The sequence below is a fragment of the Prionailurus viverrinus genome, chromosome E3 (genome assembly GCF_022837055.1).
Source record: "Prionailurus viverrinus isolate Anna chromosome E3, UM_Priviv_1.0, whole genome shotgun sequence".
In the NCBI taxonomy this organism is placed as follows: domain Eukaryota; kingdom Metazoa; phylum Chordata; class Mammalia; order Carnivora; family Felidae; genus Prionailurus; species Prionailurus viverrinus.
In genome coordinates, this window is record NC_062576.1 from 9,000,001 (window position 1) to 9,022,124 (window position 22,124).

Below are 22,124 nucleotides of genomic sequence, written 5' to 3' on the forward strand. Positions count from 1 at the left end.
AGCAGAGAGCATCTCCTCAGCCAGCCGCCAGTCACCCTGGCCACAGATCTCCGAGAGACCCACTTCTGCCGAGAGACCCACTTCTGCCAAGAGACCCTGGGAACTCGGCCTCCCCCACCGCACTTGTTCGTTCATCCGTTCATTTTGGCTGTCTGTCTATCTGTGTATCTGTCTGTCTGTGTGTCTATCTATGAGACAGATGAGACTGAGCAGGGAAGGGGAAGAGAGAGAGGGAGATGGAATCCCAAGCAGGCTCCGTGCTGTCAGAGCAAAGCCCGATGCGGGTGGTTCATACACAGGTGGTTCGAACTCACTGAACCAGCTGAGCCCCTCATCCCCCTCTTCTGCTGCCTCCTTCTCAACACACAACTTCCTTCTTCTCTTTCCCTCAGAGTTGCCTTCCCATCCAGAGTGATCACCTCGGGTCACCTCCTGATTGCCGTCCCCAACCTTACAGCATAAAACCGGGGGCCCTGGCTTAGCCCCCAGGCCCTGCCTCCCAGCTGCCCTGGCTACGGGCACGGCAGCCCCCCGACTTTTCTGGAAGGCAGCACACCTTCCCCTTCCCCACTAAGCCCCGGCCCTCCCACCACGAGGAAGTTCACTCTTCTCTTCCGTAAGTGTTCACAACACGAGGTACAGAACAGGATCTGTAATATCCTACCGTTCGCCTTTTTTTGAAAGGGACGACGACGTGTGTATACAGATGCTCGTAAATGCGTAAAATATTTCTGGAAAGATGCACAAGATGGTCTCCGCCTGTCAGCCAGGCAGCTGGGTGAAGGTGGATGTGCATGGGAAGGAGACCTACTTTTCACTGCATCCTTACACTTTCTGTCATTTCTGTTTTTATTTTCTTTTTGAAATTAAATGGTGGTTAGGATATTCTCCAAGTTGTGCCGCCATCACCACCGCCTGATTCCAGAACATTTCCATCACCCGAGAAAAGAAACCCTCTACCCATTTACACTCCCCATCCTCCCCCCACCCAGGCAACCACGAATTGACTGCCTTTCTGTCTCTGCAGGGGTTGACCCCTCTCAACATTTCACTTAAATGAAATCATACACTGTGTGGTCTTTTTTTGTGACTGACTCCTTTCACCTGGCATCAGGGTTTCAAGATTTATCCGTGTCGTATCCTGTGTCAGTGCTTCATTCCTTTTAATGGCTGAATAATAATCCATCGTATCGATACGCCATGTTTTTTTACTCCATTGTCGGTTGATGTGATGGCCATTTGGGTTTCTGACGCCTTTTGGCTGTTGTGAGTATGCTGGTGTGGACATTCATACGCAAGTTTTTTGCACAGATTCACGGTTTCCTTTCTCTTGGATATGTACCCAGGAGTGGAATTGCTGGATAATATGGTAACTCTGTGTTCAGCTGTTTGAGGAATTGCCAGGGTGTTTTCCAAAGTGCCTCATTATACATTTCCATCGCCGCTGTATGAGGGTTCCAGTTTCTCTCCATCCTCTCTAACACTTACCTCTATAGCCTAGTGGATATGAAGCGGTATCTCATTGAATTAGGGGTTTTGATTTGCATTTCCCTAATGACTACGGACGTTGTGCATCTTTTCACGTGCTTATTGGCCATTTGCATATCTTCTTTGGAGAAATGTCTATTCGGATCTTTTGTCTATCTTTAAATTTAGTTGTTTGTCTCTTTGTTGAGTTGTAAGAGGTCTTTATTTATTCTCTATACTAATCCCTCATCAGATACGTGATTTGCAGAAATGTTCTGGGATCCCAATCTGTGGGTTCTTTCGTTTTCCTGATAGCGTCCTTTGAAGCACACAAGTTTTAAATGTGATGAAATCCAATTTTTCTTTTGTTGTTTATGCTTTTGGTATTGTACTGAAAGTCACAAAGATTTACAGTGGTGTTTCCTTACAAGGGTTTTGCAGTTTTAGCTCTTATATTTTGGTGTCTGATACATTTTGAGTCAATTTCCACATACGGTGTGAAGTAGGGGTCCGGCTTCCTTGTTTGGCGTGTGGATATTCAGTGTATCTCTGCGTTGTCTGTCAAAAATTCTTTCCCCACTGAATTGTCTTTTCACCCTTGTCAAAACTCAGTTAACTACAATGTGAAAGGCTATTTCCAGACTCTCAATTCTGTTCCATTGATCTAATGGCATGTCTGCCCTTATGCCAATACCACACATTCTTTTTTTTTTTTTTAATGTGTATTCACTTTTGAGAGAGAGAGAGAGAGAGAGAGAAGCAGCATGAGTGGGGGGAGGGGCAGAGAGGTAGACAGAATCCAAAGCAGGCTCCAGGCTCTGAGCTGTCAGCACAGAGCCGGACGTGGGTCTCGAACTCATGTACTGCAAGATCAGGACCTGAGCCGAAGTCACACGCTTAACCGACCGAGCCACCCACGTGCCCGCCAGTACCACACGTTCTTGATTAATGTAGCTTTGCGGTGAGTTTTGAGATTGATAAGTGTGAGTTCCCCCACCTTTGGTTTTCTTTCTCGAGAATGTTTCGGCTGTTTTGGACCCCTTGCATTTCTTTTTTTTTTTTTTTTTTTTAACGTATATTTATTTTTGAGACAGAGAACAGAGCATGAACGGGGGAGGGTCAGAGACAGGGAGACACAGAATCCGAAACAGGCTCCAGGCTCTGAGCTGTCAGCACAGAGCCCAACGCGGGGCTCAAACCCACGGACCGCGAGATCATGACCTGAGCCGAAGTCGGCCGCTTAACCGACTGAGCCACTCAGGCGCCCCCGGACCCCTTGCATTTCAATACGAATCTTAAGGATCGTCTTGCCAGTTTCTGCCACAAAGCCGGCTGGGGTTTTGACAGGCATTGCGCCGAATCTGTAGATCGAATTTGGGACTTTTGCCATCTTAACAATATTAAGTCTCCCAGTCCGTGGACATTTTAAAATCTCACTTTCAGATGGTTTATGTCTAGTGGATAGAAAGACCATCGATTTTTGTGTATTGATCTTGTATTGTGGAACCTTGCCGAACACTATATGTGTTTTTATATCTTTAAGATTTTTTTTTTTACTATATACATATATATCCTGTTCATAAAAACCGTGTTTGAAAAGCGTCACGTAGGAAAAGAAAAGGAAGAAAACCTCGGGTAGGCATTCGGCCTCCTCCACGGCCCCACTGTGATTTATCTGTGAGGTTTGGGCGGGGGTCGGCTGAGGCCCCAGAAGATAGGCTAGCACAACGCCAGGCACACGACAGCCACCGCTTAAATGACCCTGTTGCCCAAGTGAAGGGCTGAACGAACCAGGAAGGAATTCGGGCAGCCAGACGGTCCACTTCAGGGGCGCCCTGCTGTTGGCAGAGGCTTTCCTCCTGGGAAGCTGCGACCCTGCCTCATAGCCTCTACCTGTTGGGCCTGGTTTTGCAGTCGGGGGAGAGAAGACAGCTCATCATCCTTGCCCACAGCAGCCCTTCAGAGCGTGCTGACAGCCGGAAGGTCAGATGTGCGTGGCAAATGGCAAAGGAAAGAGAGGACTAACCGCCGGTTACTGCCTTCATCGTCTCTACCGTAATTGTCCTGCTGTTCTCTGCCACAGATCCCTTCCCCGTGGCCCCACACCTTTATTTCCCCGCCTGTCCTTCGTGCCACGATCTTCTCCGGGCCTCTCCGGTTGCCTTCTCTTGGAGACTTGGTCCAGGCGGGAGGCGGGTGGTTACGGAATATTCCATCGGTTATGTAGGAAGCCACTGCGTGGTGTTACCCACGTCTACGCTGCATTGCTTCCTAACTGAAAGCGTCCTGTGGGATTTGTCCATCCCGCTTCCAGCCGTGTGGGGATTTCCAGCGAATCTTGTCCACTTGGTAACTTTGCAGTAACAGACTGGAGAAGGCGTTTCCTATAATTAATTCCCTGCCACCCGGAGTATCCCGGATGTGATGCTTCCTCGCTGGTGTCTGTCTGCGAGTTGGAGGTCATGAAGGAATGTGACCTTGACAAAGAAAGCTGGTGATGGCTGCTGGGCTGGCGGGGGGCAGGTGGGCAGCTGGGCTCCCACGTGGGCGCGTTCCCAGTCTCTCCTCCTTCCACGTTGCTCCAAAGGCAGCCTGGGCGCCAGAAGAGGGGCTCCCTCCGCCCCGGAGTCCTCTCGTGTCTCCCACGTGGCTCACAGCAAATGTGCTCTCTGCCGCTGTGATCTTGCTTTAGAAAACGTATACCTTCCTTTTACGTGGCCGTGTTCATTTCAAATGAGAACTCCAAAGCTGGGGCCACACCCGCATCTCTTTTGGACAGGATCTTGGTCATTCTCCGCTGACTTCCGGTTATCCCACGTGACTCCTCCAATCAATCATGTTTTGCTCTTGAAAGACGGAGAGCGAGACAGAACCGTTCTCGTCCCTGAAGCTCTTGCTGGTCCTTGTCGGCCTATAGTCCAGCAGAGCACATCGATCTGAAGATTCTGTGAATGGTCCGTGTTTATTCCTAACTCATTAGCTTGGGAATTCCCAGGGTGCAGGCTAGGGAGTGTTTGTGGGCGTGCCATTGCCGCCACGGCATCGTAGGTGTTGTTTAAGCGTCTCCGTCCCCCAAGACTTGAAACAGAGGAAGACGGCCTGTGGTGTGGTGGCAAGAGAATGCTGCATTTGGATTTTTTCTAGAAAGTCACCAATGTTTTCTCAGATTCTGTACACTCCAGATTCTGCCGGCTGCTTGATATGGGAGATTCTCATAGTTGATTTTCACAGCCCAGCAAGGAGCAGGTTATTCACTAGGCAGATGAAGAGACCAAGGCATAGTTTAAGTAACTCCCCTCCAGACCATCCGGCAAGCATGCGCTAGGGCCGACCTCACACCGGCGTCTCTGTTCCTTCGAAGCGCACCTTTCTTTGCACTGACTGCACGGCCCCGGGCCCCGTGCAAGCCCCAGGGTGCTGTGCTGGGTGTCATCATATGCTTAGTGGCGTCCTTCAGGGGCCTGGCTCCAGACGTGGTCGGTTTCCGCATCTGAGAAGCGGCGTTACCGATCTGGCAACGGCATCACCATTCACAGCAACCAAGGCTGATTCTCCCCACTTTGCAGACAAGGAAACTGAGGCACAGAGGTTAATTCGGTGGCTGAGGTAGCACACCTGTGTCAGTGCTGGGGCCGGGACTCACCCTTCTTCTTTCCACACCATATCCAGGCCCTCAGCCCTGCGTGCCACCACCCTACCTACCACCTGTGCCTGGCAGGGCCCCGGGCGGCACCCTGGAAACATGAGCCTTTGCATTTCAGGAAACACAACACTGGGGGAGCATGAGGACCAGTCCTTCCGTCTCGTATGTTTTTGGTGATCCCTAGGCCCTTGTAAAAAGCCCACACCGTTGTCTGTACCCGGGCCTCACGGCTGGCGTGACGGGGTACCCGCGTGTGGCCTGTGGGGGGTGGCAGCCCAGCGGGGCAGGGCCAGGCGCCCGCAGCAACCTGCTCACCGCACCGAGGAATGGCTTCCTTGTCTCTGAGCGCGGCGTGCAACAGGTGTGGCACCCAGACCGAGGCCACCGGTGTACAAGCAGGGTGCGCGCTGTCATAATAACAGCGAGGGTATCCTGCGCCTCCCAAGTGCTCGGCCCAGTTGCGGGCACATTCCTTGTTACTATTTACCTAAAACCTACGAAGAGGTCTTATTTTCTCCCATTTTAGAGACGACATCACCTGGTGATTTCATCACCTGGTTATTTACCCCAACCGCCCCCCCGCACCCCCCCCCCACCGCTTTCCTCCGCTGCTGCCACTTCCCCAGGGCTGTCTTGTTCCGACAAGGAAGTTAGCGCTTCCCTAAACTAGGCCCGAACTTGGCTCTCATGGCTTCCCACTTTTTAGACTAGACTAAATGGGGCACAGTAAAAGCCCCCCTGAAGCTCTTAATTATAGGAAGCCGCCTCCTCCAGTCTGATGCTACAGTTCCCAATGCCGCAGGATGCAGCAGTGCATTACGAGGAGTCCCTTAGCCCGTCAGCCGTTTCTGTCTGGAACCTACCCGCATCCATTCACAGATGCTCCCCAGGCAGCCTCCCGCGTCCGTTGGGACCCGGGCGCTGGGGTAAAGACAAGAAGGAGCCTGTGCCCCTGCCCCCGGCCTGGGATAGACCACAGGATGGTGGGAAGGAAGCTCGTGGACGTGAGTCATCATCACATGGTGTGGGAAGTGTGCAGAGAGGGATTTGCAAAGAGCCCAGGTGGCACAGGGACCGAGTGACCAGTGGCGCCCGGGAAATCAGGAGGACACCGCAAAGGAGGCGGCACCGAGACTGGCTCGAGAAAGAGAGCTGGACTCCCCCATAGGTGAAGAGCATTCCAGCCAGAGGACCTAGTGTACAAAGACCTAGAGGCCTGGAGGGGCGTGGTGTGTCGAGGGGACCGGGGCTTGGTGTGGAGAAGCCTGGTCGGTGCTGGGACTTCGTGGGAGGTGAAGTCAGCAGGGTGAAGCACGGGCCGCCCTGGGAAGGGCTTTGGGGCCTCAGCCTGAGGAGTGTGGATTGTAGTCTGGGAGTCAGGAGAAGCCACCAGGGCAGAGTGGCTCTATGTTTTTTCTGGGTTCTGGGACAGGGACCCAGGGGCCCTGAGAAGGACACACATACTCCGTGGCAGGCCACAGTTCCGGAGATCCGCCGGGCATGGGTCTGCAGCGTCCAAACTGGAAGTCGTGGGGGGGGGGGGGGGGGCGGGGGCGGGGGAGGGGGAGGGTGTCAATTAAGTCTGAAGCATCAAAGGCAGGAAGGAGATAGTTCTGAGATCGATTTCTGAGGCCAAACGAACAGAACTTGTTACTTGATTGATGGTTAAGGCTGATCGTCAAGGGGGATTTATACATCTGTAAATATTACACCGTTCCGTCCTTTTTCCACCTCTAAGCAAAGCATCTTCCAGTTAAAATTCAGGCCTGTGCTCCTTCCCCCCCCATTCCCTTCCCCAGCGGCAAACAGGAGAATCCTATCGCAAATTCAAGTAACAGCCCCCAACGCCTCAGACCCGTGAGTGTTCCAAGTCACGGGCGAGTGAGGGATTTCCGCAGGGAACGTCACCTGAAGACATCAGCATGCCCCTGAGAGTTAGAGCGCACCCTGTGCGTGTCACACAGGGGCCAGTCGGAACAGGTTGATTCTTTTAAAAGTGGCGTGGCGGTTTGTACAAAAACGGATGCCTTGAGTGTGTAAATTCTCTTCCAACTGACCCTCTGAAAGCGGACACGTAATTTAGATGATATTTGCATGATGTTTCATTCCCCTTCTAGGTACATCACGGGTCAGTGATTATCCCCAGCCCTGAGAACCAGCTCACCAAGAGCTCCACGCCGTTAGATCTTCTGTCTCATTTGATTCTCCAGGGCTCCTGTAAGACAGGCATTCCGGCCGTTCCCTTCTCGTAGGCATAGAAAATAAAATGCAGAGAGGCAGAGGGTACGTGGCTGGCTTAACATTCCCAAATGCACGAACGGAGCCCTGTCGTCAATCCAGTCTAGTGGTTTCAAGTCCTGTGCCCTTTCTACTTTGATACGACCGTCCCCCGCCCTGCCCTCAGTAAAAATAATTTAAAATATCCTTTGGCCCTCACGATATTGGGGATTTGGTCCTTGTTTTTACTTTGTGCTATCTTAGCAGTGTGACCACCCCGGGACTGATAACAGACAGCTTGACTAGATCGTGCTGCAGTAACAACCCCAAGTCTCAGTGGCCTACGGCAACAGATTGCTTCTGGTCCATATAACACGGGCCGTGGGCCGTGTGTGGTCCTCATTAGGAGACCCCAGTGGAAAAAGTGGCTCCTGTCAGGTCACACTGGCCTCACGACAGAAGAAAAGAGTGCCGTGCTGTGGCCGAACCACTAGATTGCTTTTTTTTTTTTTTTTTAATTTTTTTTTTCAACGTTTATTTATTTTTGAGACAGAGAGAGACAGAGCATGAACGGGGGAGGGGCAGAGAGAGAGGGAGACACAGAATCGGAAACAGGCTCCAGGCTCTGAGCCATCAGCCCAGAGCCTGACGCGGGGCTCGAACTCACGGACCGCGAGATCGTGACCTGGCTGAAGTCGGACGCTTAACCGACTGCGCCACCCAGGCGCCCCTAGATTGCTTTTTTAATCTTAAGCTTGGGCGTGGCGCCTGGCCCTGTCACTTGTGTTGCGTCGGCCAGAGCAGCTCACGTGGTCAAACCTGACGTCAGGGGGGCAGGAAAGCGCCCGCCACAAGCACACTGCCAGTGCCGCCGCCTGCTCTCCGTCACACAGGGAGGGTGACGGTCACGGCAGCAACGAGTCGAGAACCCGCACGACCCCCAAAACCCCACAGTGCGGTTCTGCTGGCGCCCCTGTGCCCGGGCACCTGCTCACCCCCTCCCGGTTTCAGGGGTCACACAGGTGATCTCCAAAACCCTCCCAATCTGGCCTGAGTGTGCGAACGACTGTAGGCAAGGATGGGTTGTTTCAGATTCAGAATAAGCTCCCTTCCAATACACTTGTATCTTTAGCTTTAATTCTTATTACAGAAAAGCCAAAGTCCGCACGGTGAGCATGGCGTTGCTGAGGGGGTAACCGGTGGGTCCGGGGACCTGCCGAGCAGCCCCCCCACGCTTCCTGCCGCTGAGGATGCACGGCCCACCGCAGGAGGGCGCTGTCGGGCGGCTGCCGTGGGGAGAGAGGCTTCGAGCGCGGGCCCCAGCCAAGTGGCTGTCGTCACATCAGCACATGAACCACACTTTCCAAAGAACTCTTTACGTTACTAAGCATTTTCATGTAGATTTAAAACGGGATCCCCTGACTGCCTGCTCACTTCGGCAGGTGAAGCTGGTGCTCACTTGAGGCACGTGGCCACTCGTACAATAAGAAGATATCAGACACCTGCCGTGCGCCAGTCAGGAGGAAAGGCAGTTGAGGCAAAAAGCATAGTGCGGGCTTTCAAGGAACCCAGGATCTCCAGAGGGAGCCTCATCCGCAGTCCTGGAACTTCCAGACAATCCCATGTGGTGATGGGTGTGTCCCACAGGCAGCGGGGAGATGGGTCAGTGGAGCCTCGAGGATCAGAGGAACATTCCAAGGAGGCGCCTTCCAGGCTGCAGGGAAATTGCTCGAGTATTCAGGGAACAGGGAGTAACCGGGCGTGGCAGGAGGTGAGGCTGATCCCTGGAGCCGAACAGGTTTTCCCCAGGGCCAGGGCTTGAGTGCAACCAGAGCTGCGCCAGACCTGGCCCAGTTCCGCCACCCCTGACCTTGACCTCGCTCACAATGGCTTTGAGGGGGCGGGGATGGCAGGCAGACTCTACCTCAGGCTATCTCTGCACACTACGTAGTCAGAGTGTCTAACCTGGATCCTCCTTCCAGTTATCTGCTGGAAGACCTTACCTCACACCTCCACGGGGCTGCCTGCTGAGGGCCTGCCTCAAGGTCACAAAGGCAGGCGGTGCACACACCTGAGCACCTGCAGCAGACAGGCGTGGAGAGGGGAGCAGTTTGGGGACGAGGACGACACTGTCCCTCTCCCCCTCACTCACAGAACACTAAAGGGAGATGGCCCCGCGTCCCGGGCCGTAACTGCATGGAAACCCCAGGAAAGCTCTGGAACGTGACAAAGCCAGCCCTTCCCCGGGCCAGGCACTGAGCCTCCTTACCCTCGTGAGCTCATCTGCCCGCTCCGTCCTGGCAGGTGGGCACCATCACCCCCAGCCCAGCCCCGGGGCCCCCCTTTGCCCTCCAAACTCAGAGCCCTGCCAGCCACGGGAACCCGGCAGCCGCCGTCTCTCCAAGCGTGGATAGGTCTCCAGCAGCGGGGATGCGAGCAAGGGGTAGTCTAGTACGCAGAAGCGCTAGGAAGTGCCTGGCCGCAGCGAGGGGAATCCCACCACGGAGCTGGGACAGAGGATCGACCGAAACGCAGACTCCAGCGCTGGTCGTGGATGAGGGTGCTGACCATACGGGCGTCAAGAGAGTGAATGAGAATAGAGAGTAGCATCATTCCCAGAACCAACACATTCTTCCAGGTTCAGAGATCGTACGGGGGGCTGGGTAGGATCCCTCATCAAGTAGAAACTCAACCACGTGCAGAGTGCTCATCGCCTTGTAGTCAGTCCAGCTGCTTAATGAATTAATTAAGCTCATTGCCCTGACCTTGTTCTCCCAGGGGCGGGCTTTGAATTTTCTTGCATTTGTGGAAAGGGGACACACAGGAAGAGAGCTCAGGATCACGGTCCCTGTGTTAATCTGCTGGAGCTGCCGTGAGCAGGTACCACACTGACCAGCTTAAACAACTCACGCTTCTGGGGACTAGAAGGCCAAGATCAAGGTGTGGGCAGTATGGGTTCCTTCTGAGGCTATGAGGGAGGATCTGTCCCCAGCCTCTCTCCTGGCTTCTCGTGGTTTGCTGTCAGACTTCAGTGTTTATCACCCCGGTCTCTGCCTTTGTGTCCACATGGGGTCCTCCCTGGATGTTTGTCTCTGTGTCCTAAGCTCCCCGTTCTATAAGGACAGGGTCATATTGAATTAGGCTTCCCCCCAATAACCTCCTCTTTTACCTTGATCACCTGCAAAGGCCTTATTTCCAAATAAGGTCACATTGACAAGTATGGGGAATCAGGACTTCAACATCTTTGAGGGGACACGGTTCAACCCATAACAGTCCCCAAGTTTGCTGTGTAAATTACCAACCCCATTCCCACCTCCCTCCCCATCAACAACCCAGATAGGAGAGACAGGACCACATTTCAGGATTCTTCCACATCCTATCCTTTGCCTACCACAGGGGCAGCTACCCTTTGTGCCCTTGGTCAGAATACCTGGAAAGCGAGGCACCCTCGCTAGGTGCGTCTTGAGTTGGGTGGAGAAGCCTTTATTGGTGCCGAGAGGTACAAAGAACAGGCAGGACATCTGCCCTGTTTTTGTGGGCAGAAACTCTGCTCCCCATGAGCACGTTGCTCCCCAGAGGGAACAGAAAGATCCAGAGCACAGGGAGTGTTGCAGACATCTGAAGAGGTGACTCCACTTTTCCTCAAACCATCTATGTGTGGAGTAGTCGGATACAGAGGAAATCGGTACTGTTAACACATTTTCCAAATCTTGCAATAGATATTGAAAAAGATTTTTAGGTTACGAAAGCACAGTATAAAATTTTACGTATGATTTAATCTCGAATACACATATTTTAACAGCTTTATTGAGATATAATTCACGTACCATATAACTCACTCATTTAAAGTCCACAGCCCATTGACTTTGAATATAGTCAATATAGTCAATGTGCAACCATTTCCACAATTAACTGTAGAGCATTTCATCACCCCAAAAAGAAACCCGGCACCCCTAAGCCATCATTCTCCAAAGCCCCCATCCTCCCTGGCCCCAGACAACCACTCGTCTACTTTCTGGTCTCTATAATTTGCCTCTGTGACTACATTTCATTCAACTATATATTGTTTTCAATTAGAAAAAAAAATTTTGAAGGGAACTAGAGACCAGGGGATGACTTATACTAGAGAGTGGCAGAATTCGGATTTTTATTTCTCTCCCTCTCTCTCTCTCTCTTTCGGTGTTTTTCTAATTACTCAATGAGCATGAATTGCCAACACTCGGGAGGGGGGAGAAATGTTTTATTTTAAAAATAAAGAGAGAACTGTCTTGTCACTTTTAAGTAGTCCTTCGGGTTTCTCCAAACACTTCCCCAGCACCTAAATCCCACTCTCGTTTTCCGGGGGGACGTGTGTCTGAGTTCCAAACAGCTGACTTCAAACGGGAATTTGGGGGCACAACGTGCTAGAAGCTGGAACTGCTGGTGTGCTTGCTCTGCATTGGGCTTCCGGAGACCTGTCCCCCGCCAGCCCTTGGGTCCTACTCCCCAGCATCTTCCAGTCCTACCTCAGGTGGCCTCGCTCGGCCCCAAACAAATTGTTGGTTGGCTCCCACGAGAGACCCTGTAATTAAGCCACATCCTTTTGCCTCTTTAATAACATTGGAGACAGTATAATTCTGCGAGGGGACAGAAGGAGTATGTAATTTAGTGTCCTTTTCCTGAGCCAATATGAACCCCGTGCATGTAGTATCCTGCATGCTTCAGGTGTAAAAAGTGATCTGATGTCTCAACAAGTGTGTTCTGTGAGCAAAACAACGTACTGAGTTCATCCAGCAACCAGAGGCTCTCTGGATGTGTGTCCGGCACATTTAGGAGTTTCATGCGTTCCCTTTCTTTGATGAATAGACTTTCTGCTGGCTCATCCGGGTTAAGTCACGAGACACACTGATGCTGGCCACTGTCACGGAAACTAGCCTGGTGCCTAAGCTAGAAACCTGGGCGCCGTCCTTGACTTGCCTGCCTCCTCTGTGCCTCCTCGTATCAACTCGGTTTGACCCCATTCTCCCCGATTGGCCCCTTTTCCCCAATCCCTATGGTTGCCATCGCTCACTGGGTGAGGGCACAGACCCCGGAATGGTCACTCCTACGTGCACTGCTGGCCTTTTGTGATCTGACCTGCTCACCTGCCCACTCCTGTTACCCACGTATCCACATTCCCACCCCAGCAGACCCCCATGTTCCCTGGTGTGTTGTGACAGCCCCATCCGTGGGTTGTTGATCTGGATTCCAGGGCCACAACACAAGAGGACATGCGAGTGAGTGCCCTAAGGAGAGCACATAACCACGTGTGCATGTGTTTCTAGGAGGAGGGTCCTTGGCTTTCATAAAATTCTTTTACTTTTTAAAGTTTATTTACTTACTTTGAGGCAGAGAGAGAGTGCTCATGTGAGACGGGGGGTGGGCGGTAGGTGGAGGGGCAGAGAGAGAGAATCCCAAGCAGGTTCCGCACTCAGCGCAGAGCCCAACGCGGGGCTCGATCCCACAAGCCATGAGATCATGACCTGAGCCGAAATCAAGAGTCAGGTGCTCAACTGACTGAGCCGCCCTCATCAAATTAGGCAGAAGTATGTCTAAGAATTGTGAGGCACCCCTCATTAAATTCCTAAGGAGGATGTTTGAACCCCCAGATTTTAAGAGTTTTGCTCCAGGTGTTTGAATAGGTCCCTCCCTTTCACACAGTCTCTCTCCTTCCCATCTGGTGAACTACTCTTGGATGGTCACTCGCTTTCCTGCTTGATGGCCCTTTCTCAGTGTCCCTATGCCTCTGCTTACCCAGCGCTTTCCCGGCGGGGATTCAGTCACCTGTTTCCCCTACCGGACCACAGCTCCTGTGGCTGGGAGCTGTCGCTCTGCCCTCGCCTCCCACACGGTGTCCGCCTACGGTCGGCTCCCAGTAACCACTGGCACAGGAAGGAAAGGGACCGTCTTCCTCTGTGGGGAGCCCCCACTCAGCTGGGCAGTGGGACCGAGTGCCACAAATGGCCACATAATTGCACAGCACCGCTCCTGCCTTGTCCCCCTCGCCAACCGGGCCACGTGGAGGGTCTCCCTTTCGTGTGTTTGCAGCCATCTTCCCCGAGAGGAAGGCCCAGCTGTCCGGCATTTTCGTGAACAAATCAGACTTCTGTTTGCCGTGGGAACTCACTAGATGTGTGATGATTTCTAAATTACCTCTTGACACATTTTAAGCTCTTTGTTTTTCTTTTCCTTCTTCCATCGCCTTTCAGATTGATGCACTGAGTAAAAGAAGCAAAGAAGCTGAGGCAGCCTTCTTGAATGTCTACAAAAGATTGATTGACGTTCCAGGTAAGCCCCTACGCTCACCCGGCCCACCAGTGGGCGCTGTGTGTTGGCGAGGTGGTGGGTCTTGGGCTCACTCTTCTCAGCTTCTCTAAGGGAATTATACCAGCAATGGCATCTCCCCCAGGGAATTCTGGGACTACGGAGTCTCCAAAACCCAGACTTTGGTTGGGTACGGACATCAGCTGCATATTTGCTGAAGTTAATCAGATAGCTTCCCTTTGATGCCTTTGTAAATGCAGAGACTCAAATCCGTGGGGCTGCCTTTCTCTTTGGTATAAAAGGCTACACTTTCCCAGAGAAGAAATAGAACCCATGTGTGTGCTACGTAGACATTGTGAACGTTCACGGTTCTGGGCTGGCCGATTCTGCTTTCAGGGGTGGCCCTAATGGGGCACCTGGAACGCTTCCTCCCTCCCAGGTCATCCAGGGAATCCGCAGCCTCTGGGCAAGTCTTTCACTGAAGGGTGATAGCCAAGGGCAAGGGGTGGCCTGTTGACCACATATGTGGGTTCTTTCCTTTAAAGAAACTAAGGAGTTAAATTTTTAATGATGCTTGCTGGGCATTCAGAGAAGCGATGGCTTTTCATTCCTTATTTTAGAAAAGTGAGGCAGATTTTAGGGCACCTTGAGCCATGGGTCCCACTGGTCCTCTCTTTCTGGGTGTTGCCCTCACCAGGAACTCATGGGGTAGTGATGGCCATGATCACGTGAGTCCCAGCTCAGTCCTGGGAAGGCTCAGATCAGAAAATTAGGAAAGCAGTTTGAATGTCCTCCTCTTTTGACCAAGAAAGCCCAGTTATCACCACCCTCCCCTCCCCAGCTACTGGAGTTGCTCACTTGCTCCTAGCAATCCTTTGAACATTGCTGGCATTACTGGAGCCACTTTTAACAAGGCAGAGCAGAAGCACGTCTCCTTGGTGTCTGTACTTGGACTCCAGTTCAGGTTCACCATTGGCTCTGCTGTCCCCTCCGGGAGTGGGGGTTAATGGAGGCCACACCAAGCTAAAGGTGGCGGAAAACATTCTGGACGCTTTGGACAAAGAGGAGGGAGATAGAGATTCTCCTCCCAGGGCCTATTGTGAGGTCTTGGCCACATTCTTTTTCTTCTCTGGACCTCAGCTTCCTCATCTGGAAAATGGAATAAGGTGGGGAACAGCCTAGTGATGAGAATGGTTTTCTTTGAACTTCTCACGGTCTTAGGAGCACATCCAGCCCTAGGTTCCAAATTCTAGCCTGTTGATTTTCTGCAAGAGTTTGTATCCCCCTAGGGGTTCCCTGAAGACTCTGGCTGGGGCTCACGAAGAGGCTCCTTCACAGTAACTGGATCATTCGATGCCTTACGCACACTACATCTCGGGAATCGGCTGCGTGTTGGGCCTCTTTGCATTTTCTTTTGCAAGTTTTGTGTTGGTGACTTAGTTGAAAGGGGACAGGCTTATTTTGTCTTCGCCAGAGACCCAGAGAGCCTTTCACTACTGTTTTCTAAATAATGTACACTCTCTTTCTTACACGTCCATTTGTACCTGAGTTTTCCCTTAGTGAAGTTTCTCAACTGGGCAGTCTATTGGATTTCTCTTTCTGAAATTATTTTCTGTCTTTATTTCCCATAAACCAAGAAGAGATTTTTTAATTTATTTATTTATTTATTTACTTACTTACTTACTTACTTACCAAAACTCCTCTTTGCCTGAGCAGGACTCATTCAGAGACATAGATCATTTTTACAGAATTTTGATTGTAACATGGGCATATATTTATATTTTGCTTTTCTTGCTTACTACCGTCCCAGAAGCATTTTTTCCCATATTGATGATACTCTTCATAATGATCGTTTTTGGCCAGAGAATCCCAGCTTGGCGGTTTCAATTTCAGATGGTAGGAGCAAACGACGTTTGATGTTTTCTGTTAGAGTAAAAGTCCATCGAAATTCGTCCACCTGTTTTGCCCCCCTCCCAGGTATTTCTTCCTTTACAAATGCCATGGCCTGATGGCTCTAACAAGTGCCTTGAAAAGCAGGAATGGAGCTTGGAGCATTCTACCTGTGTGTTGAAGTCTTACTGCTCAGATGAAGTAATCCTGCGGCTGAGGCTTACAGGAAGGGCCTGGTCAATAGCATTGCATTTACTGACAGTCACGCAGTTGCGGGGAGTCAGGGTGTCTTAACTGTCTGTGCGCTTCAGGCTTCGATCCAGCTGAACCCAGAAACATTGGCGGGGCGTGTTGAGTTGTAGTCGCAAGAAACAGCAACTTACACTGTCAGAAAAGTGAAGGACGCTCCTGAGAATAGCGGGATGGGGATTTCGGCCCTGTGTCACGTGGCCCAGTTCCAGGAGCCCAGGAAGAGCCGACCAGGTGGCTCCAGGAAGAGGGGGAGCCAAGGTCCCACCGGCCAAGGAGGCTGGCCTGGAAGCCTGACAGAACCACCCCCTGCCCCACACGGACCCCCTGCCCAAAATCTTACTTGTTTGTGTCTTTTCCTTGTTTCTCACCTGTTGGCTCTATTGGAAGGAAGGCCCCGTGAGTTCAGCTTTGCGTTGTCGCTCTATGCCCAGCACCTGGAACAGAGCCTGGCATATCACAGATGCAGTATGTTACATGGCCCGAGGGGCCCGTCGTCTGAGAGCCACCAGGGGTCACACCGGTGGCTCCTGAAGCTCAACCTCGGTGGCTCCTGAAGCTCAACCTCGTCTCAGTCCTGACTCCTGAGGTTCAGCCTGAATATCCGGTAGCCCCTGCGCATCCCCACTGGGATGATACGGGTACCCCGAAACCACCCACTGTGTCCGGAGCAAACTGGCTCCTCCTTGCGTTTCCTCTCTCAGCGAGCAGTACCACCTTCCACCCAGCTGCTCACGCCGGAGCACGGGGTCACCGAGCCCTGGCCATGCTGTCTCCAGAATGTTCTGGATTCCATCCACGTTCTCTCCACCCCAGCTTTTGCTCTCCACTTCGTACTTCAGGCCACCCTCCTCGCGTCTACACTGCCTCAAAGCGAGTCTCTGAGCTTGCAAGGAGGGGTTGGTCTTCACCCTGCAGGCAGGCCAGACCGATTGCTTACTCCTCCAGATTCACTTGAGACACTATTGCCTGACGTCCCAGGTCCGGCTTAGATGTGCCTCTCTCTCCCACACACACACCCACTCCCCGCGCCCTGTGGGTTGGCCCCTGTTATAGCTACTTGGTGCTCTGCTGGTTTCTCTTCTGTCCCTCCTTTTTCCTAGTGTCTACCCCAGTGCCTGCCACGTAGCAGAAACTCCCCAAATATTGGTTGAGGGAATAAATGAAAGGGTCAAATTGTTTCTTCAGAACGTTTTCTGAGGTTTTGCGGTCTCTTAATTGTTCTCGCTGAACCGTGCTCCCTAGAGCGGCACTCTCACTGAGGGAGAGCACTCTGGCAAGTTCTAACAACCCGGATTGCAAGAGAGCAGAGCGTATCATGCGTTGAGCCGTAGCCATGTGATACCTGTCTGAGCCTCCTTTTGCTTTCGTATCATTCCGTACAGATTCACCTGCCTGCGTAGACATTTATAAGACCCTTAGCATTCCGGGTTCAGCAGATCGGCACATGCGCCTCTTAGGGACTGACGTCCAGAACCCGTGTTTGGTTTCCCAGCTGCCCTGCTGGAAATCCCTGTGCCCACCCCCTCCCCCTCCTGCCCCCCTCTCGTGCAGTGGTGTCGCTCAGCTCTGGGGGAGAAGTAACATCGGAGCCCTGGTTCTTCCTTCTTGTTCATCTTCGACATCCCGAATCCCAGATCATGTTATTTCTCTTCCCCAAAGTTCATTCGTGCTAAAGACACAGAATAAACTTTTAAATCTGTAATTGTCCCGCGGATTCCGCCGAACAGTTAAAATACTTAGGACCCCCATCTTTGCTTTCTTCCTCATTTGCCACCAGACTGTTCTGCATTCTCTGGTCAATTCAGAGAGTATCTTAAGATGCTTTTTATCGGAAATACCCTGCTTACTTCAGCCAGAGCACTCTCTTTCCGCACTGCTGTGACCTCCCCCGCCCCACCTCCCACTGATTAGTCAGTGGGTCAGCACCTCAAAAGCTGGCCCCTCCCTGTGTCGCAGGAACCATGCTGAGTCCCAGGGGTAGAGCCGGGAGCAAATCAGCCACATGGCTTCCCGTTCTCACGGGTTTCAGAGGGCGCTGGGAATGTGGGCATTAAAAGTAATCACACACATAGTCATTGTACCGTGGGTGTGACAACTTTGGAGACAGAGCCCATTGGGCATGAAGTGTAGATTGGGAAGGACTGGGCAGGGTCCCAGCTTGGTGAGCAAGAGGAGAGGGCAATAATGTCATCTAAACCAAGACACTGGTTTAGGGGGCGCTGGGTTCACTGGTCAAGGGGGCGCTAATAGTTAACACCCGAGTAAAGGTCACACACCAGTATGGTCACCCAGCTGCAAAGGCAGGTGGGGGCCTGGTAGGTTATGTGAAGGATTCTGGACTTTGTCTGACCGAGAAACCAAGCATGGCTCGTGAGCATGGAAATGCCACGATCAGATGCGTGTAACAAAAAAGTCATCCCGACTACACGGGTAGGACAGCAGATTACAGAGGTGTCCCGAGGGGATCTGGGGTGCGAGAGATGAGGTCCTTTGGTTTCAGGTGGCAGGAGTGAGATTAGAGGAAATGGACAGATTTCACCTGCATGTAGGAGGTAACGGTGGATGGTTGAGGAAGGCCACCAGGGCAGTCCTCGCCTGGACTCGGTGAGCGCGGTGCGATTTCCTTCAGGACTGGTTTCCGTGGTTCCCTCTGGTGTATTACTTAAAAGGAGGACCAACAGACAAGTTCGGAGGATTAATCTCTCTTCCTGGTTCTCTTATCGTCTCTGATCGTTGTCCTAATTGAAAGTGGCCTTTGGCTTTATCGTCAATGTCATGGCAGTAGGAGAGCAGATTTACATTTTGATTCATAAATAAGTTAGGATTTTACTGCGTCAGCCTAGATGGCTTCATCTGTCAATTTTGTCACAGACGGATTTTTATATCCTCATGTTTATGGTGAGCAGATAGGGGTAGCTTACACTTGGACAGAGCTAAGATCTTTTTATTTTAATACACCTCTGATTGAGATTCATATTTGTATTTATTACTTGCTGATGATTAGCCATACGGAGAAGAGCTTCATGGTAGCCATCTGCCAACAACGTGACTTGGTAAGGGCACCTGGGCAAGGCCCCCCTAGATGGGGAGTCCCTCTGCGGCCGGCTCCCTCCGGAGCCTTGCGTCCTTCTGCATGGGGATCTGTGGGTGAGGGCCAAGTTCAGTGAATATCCGTCAACAACAGTGACCCCGAGTGTGCGCAGAGAGGTTCAAGGTGTGCTGTGTGAGAAGTCCCAAAACACGTTCCCTCGGCCAGCACCTCCTGGCCGTCTGCTGTGTGCCTGCCCGGCGCATGCACCCGACATACAAAGGTAGTCGAGGCTTGGCCCTTCTTGGGTGGCTCCTTTTCGAGCAGCGGGGGACCACACGGCCTTTGAGAAAACACTCCCATAGTGAAACTGGCAGCGTCCATCCCTAACTGTAGTCAGTGGAGAAATAAGTTTCTCTTTTTTTTTTTTTTTTAAATTTTTTTTTTTTTTCAACGTTTATTTATTTTTGGGACAGAGAGAGACAGAGCATGAATGGGGGAGGGGCAGAGAGAGAGGGAGACACAGAATCAGAAACAGGCTCCAGGCTCTGAGCCATCAGCCCAGAGCCCGACACGGGGCTCGAACTCACGGACCGCGAGATCGTGACCTGGCTGAAGTCGGACGCTTAACCGACTGCGCCACCCAGGCGCCCCAGAAATAAGTTTCTCTTAAAGGGGGATCCTCTCAGACGGCTGGAAATACTCTGGAATGACCACCTCAAGGCTCTGAGATAGCTGGCACGTTACTGTACTCTAAGAAAAATTATGATGATACGCATAATCTGCCAGAAATTAACCCCATGGTACGCGTAATCTGCCAGAAATTTACCTCGCCTGAGCGACTTGCTCTTGCTTCTTGATACTCTTAAGATTTTTTCTTTTTTAACAATGAGCATGTATTTATCCCGACAACGGGGTTGGGGGGGGGGGAGTCTGGGGGGAAGCATAAATCAGGAAAATAATCACGATCTTAGTTTGTGAATAGCCCTTATTAGTGGATCACAGATAAGAACTTAAGCCCTTGTCAGTTGAGTATCTGTGAGACACTTCTCAATTGGTGGGAAACACAACTGTGACTCTTCTGTCTCAGAAGCACCTCAGACATTTTTTTGTTTTGTTTTCTAAGTTGAGAAAGGAGAAAAAGAGCGGGAGGAGCTCCCGCCTGTGCCTCTCAAGGCTTTGGGTGCCGGTGCATCGGGAGAGCCTCCCCGCAAAAGCTCGCATCGCCTTCTTGCCTTCATCTGTGGCCAGCCCGACAGGGAATCATCTTTCACTCCTTGCTAAGATGTGGTCTAGGTCCTCCAGACACAAACCCTTCAAACACAAAGGCAGTGCCTGGAAGGGTTTATTTTAAGATTTAAATCTTAGGAAGCACATTACCAGTGATATAAAATATTCATTGACTCATGACACGCCGCTAGAACTCCATGTTTCATGACTGCCCGCTCTCACTTTGTTTCCGCGGAATAACTGGCCTGCAGGTGTAAGTTGAGGCGGTAGTTTGCAGAAGTCTTGGAAGAGAGCTAGCCGTAGAGAGGCCACCGTGTGTTCGGAACCCATCGAAATGCCTCCAAGGGGCTCCTCCGGGAGGTTTTCATTTGCCCTCGGGGAATACCTGCGCTGGTGTAAATATCCCCGCCTGCCCAGCGTTTGAGGATCTAGAAATAAAGGAGTACGTCATCGTTTTTAAGAACTGCTTTGTAATGCTCCTGCATAAGAAGACAGTACTAATCTGGTCATCTGGGCCCATCACGCTGGTTCCAAGTGAGGACACCACACCGTCAGTTAACATTGAAAAATACTGTTACTTCCGTTCTCCTTTCCCTGCCTGTCCCCCCGACTCGAGGATCCCAATTGCAAGACCGCTGGAAAGAAAGAGGTGAGATCTTAGGATTTAGTTAGAAACACCCCTGGCTTCTCATATCAAGCTTTAAAAGGACGTGCCACTTGGTGGCATTTTTTAAGACCTTACAGATGTGGCCGCTCCAGCCTGATCCTGTGAGGCTGCTCCAGTCCGTGTATTCTAGGTCTCCTGGTGTTGGCAGCCCAGCCGGTGCCCAGGCCCCTCCAGAGAGAACTCTGTAACCTCAGGATCCCCTTTGCACATTTTCAGTTTACCTTCATGAGACATTTTCATTCACACGCAAGAATCAGCCACCAGCACCCTAACAGGCCAGAGGACGAACTAGGGCTGCAGCCAAGATATGAAGCCTGTGGGTTTCAGATGCCCTCCTGTCTCCCCTCTGGGTGCAGGGCCAGAGCTGGTCCCGAAGCAGCCTGGGGACCAGAGGACGAGGGACAGTTCTGCTCTGCCCAGCACAGGTGACTGTAAACCAGACAGGGTGGAGATTCTCTGCCCTCCCTGGCCAGCCTCAAACAAACGTGGGGCCTGACGAGCCTCACCATCGTAGGTCTGCGAGCTGAGGAATCGGCTACGTTTTAAAGAAAGGCAAACGTGACAAGATGGGCGTCGGAGTGCCGGCCGCCACTTCTGCACGCTGCCCTCCTCTCCTGGGCTGTCCCTGCCCGTTCCTTTCCCGGTCCCTCGTCCCCGTGCGGGAACTCGTGAGCCGGGACTTGGGGATCCTGGGTTCCCTGGCGTGGGGAGGTGTGGCGCCTCTTCCCCCCTTAGCCATAGCCGGGGTGGTCCTGGCACACTTCATATCTAGACAGCTTTTCATCAGTTGCTCATCAGCATGCTAATTGCTGTATGACTAATTATGCCCTGAATTCCAGTTGATTTTCTTAATGAGACAGCTGGGTTAATTATGTAATCGTATGATTACATTAGCCTAGAGTGCCCCGGCGAAAAGTAGCGTCTGCCACGCTGTGATGTCATCGCAGGGATGGCACTCACAGGGGCACATTCGCCCTCCGATGGTGGCTGGGGGCCCCGTCGCCCGCAGAGCTCTCTGCGCAGACGTGGGCTTGGATTTAGCAAGGTCGTTCTTTCCAGCCCTCGCGGTGTACGTGGAGAAGCAGCTCGCCACCAGCCTGTCCACACCCTCCCCGGCGCACCTCGGCCCCAGCCAATCGGCCCCAGCCAATCGGCCCCAGCCAATCGGCCCCAGCCAATCGGCCCCAGCCAATCGGCCCCAGCCAATCGGCCCCAGCCAATCGGCCCCAGCCAATCGGAAGCCCTGCTTCCCAGCCTCTGCCGCTCGCTCTCCATGAAGTCCCGTGGCATCCTCCTCCCTCCAGAAGTTCCCTGCACCAAGACTGCCACGTTTTATGGGAGCGCGCCAGGGCTTCTTCTATGGTGACTCAGAGAACTCAAAAGGAGAGGAAGACCAGGGAAGTCAGTTTACGCAAAGCGTAAGGAGCATAGACCGGCCCAGCCTCATC

At 52.2% G+C, this 22,124-nt stretch overlaps 1 protein-coding gene across 7 annotated transcripts in view; it reads left to right on the forward strand.

The window, feature by feature from the left end:
• The window catches only part of CUX1 (cut like homeobox 1), a 366,343-nt gene that overhangs the window by 182,051 nt on the left and 162,168 nt on the right, over positions 1-22,124 (forward strand). For all 7 annotated transcript variants that reach the window (XR_007147822.1, XM_047838946.1, XM_047838949.1 and 4 more), the window contains exon 4: positions 13,555-13,633. Coding sequence is in view for 6 of the 7 variants with exons in the window: in XM_047838946.1 (XP_047694902.1) it covers positions 13,555-13,633 (79 nt within the window). In the remaining variant the exon portion in view is untranslated. The remainder of the gene's footprint in view (positions 1-13,554; positions 13,634-22,124) is intronic.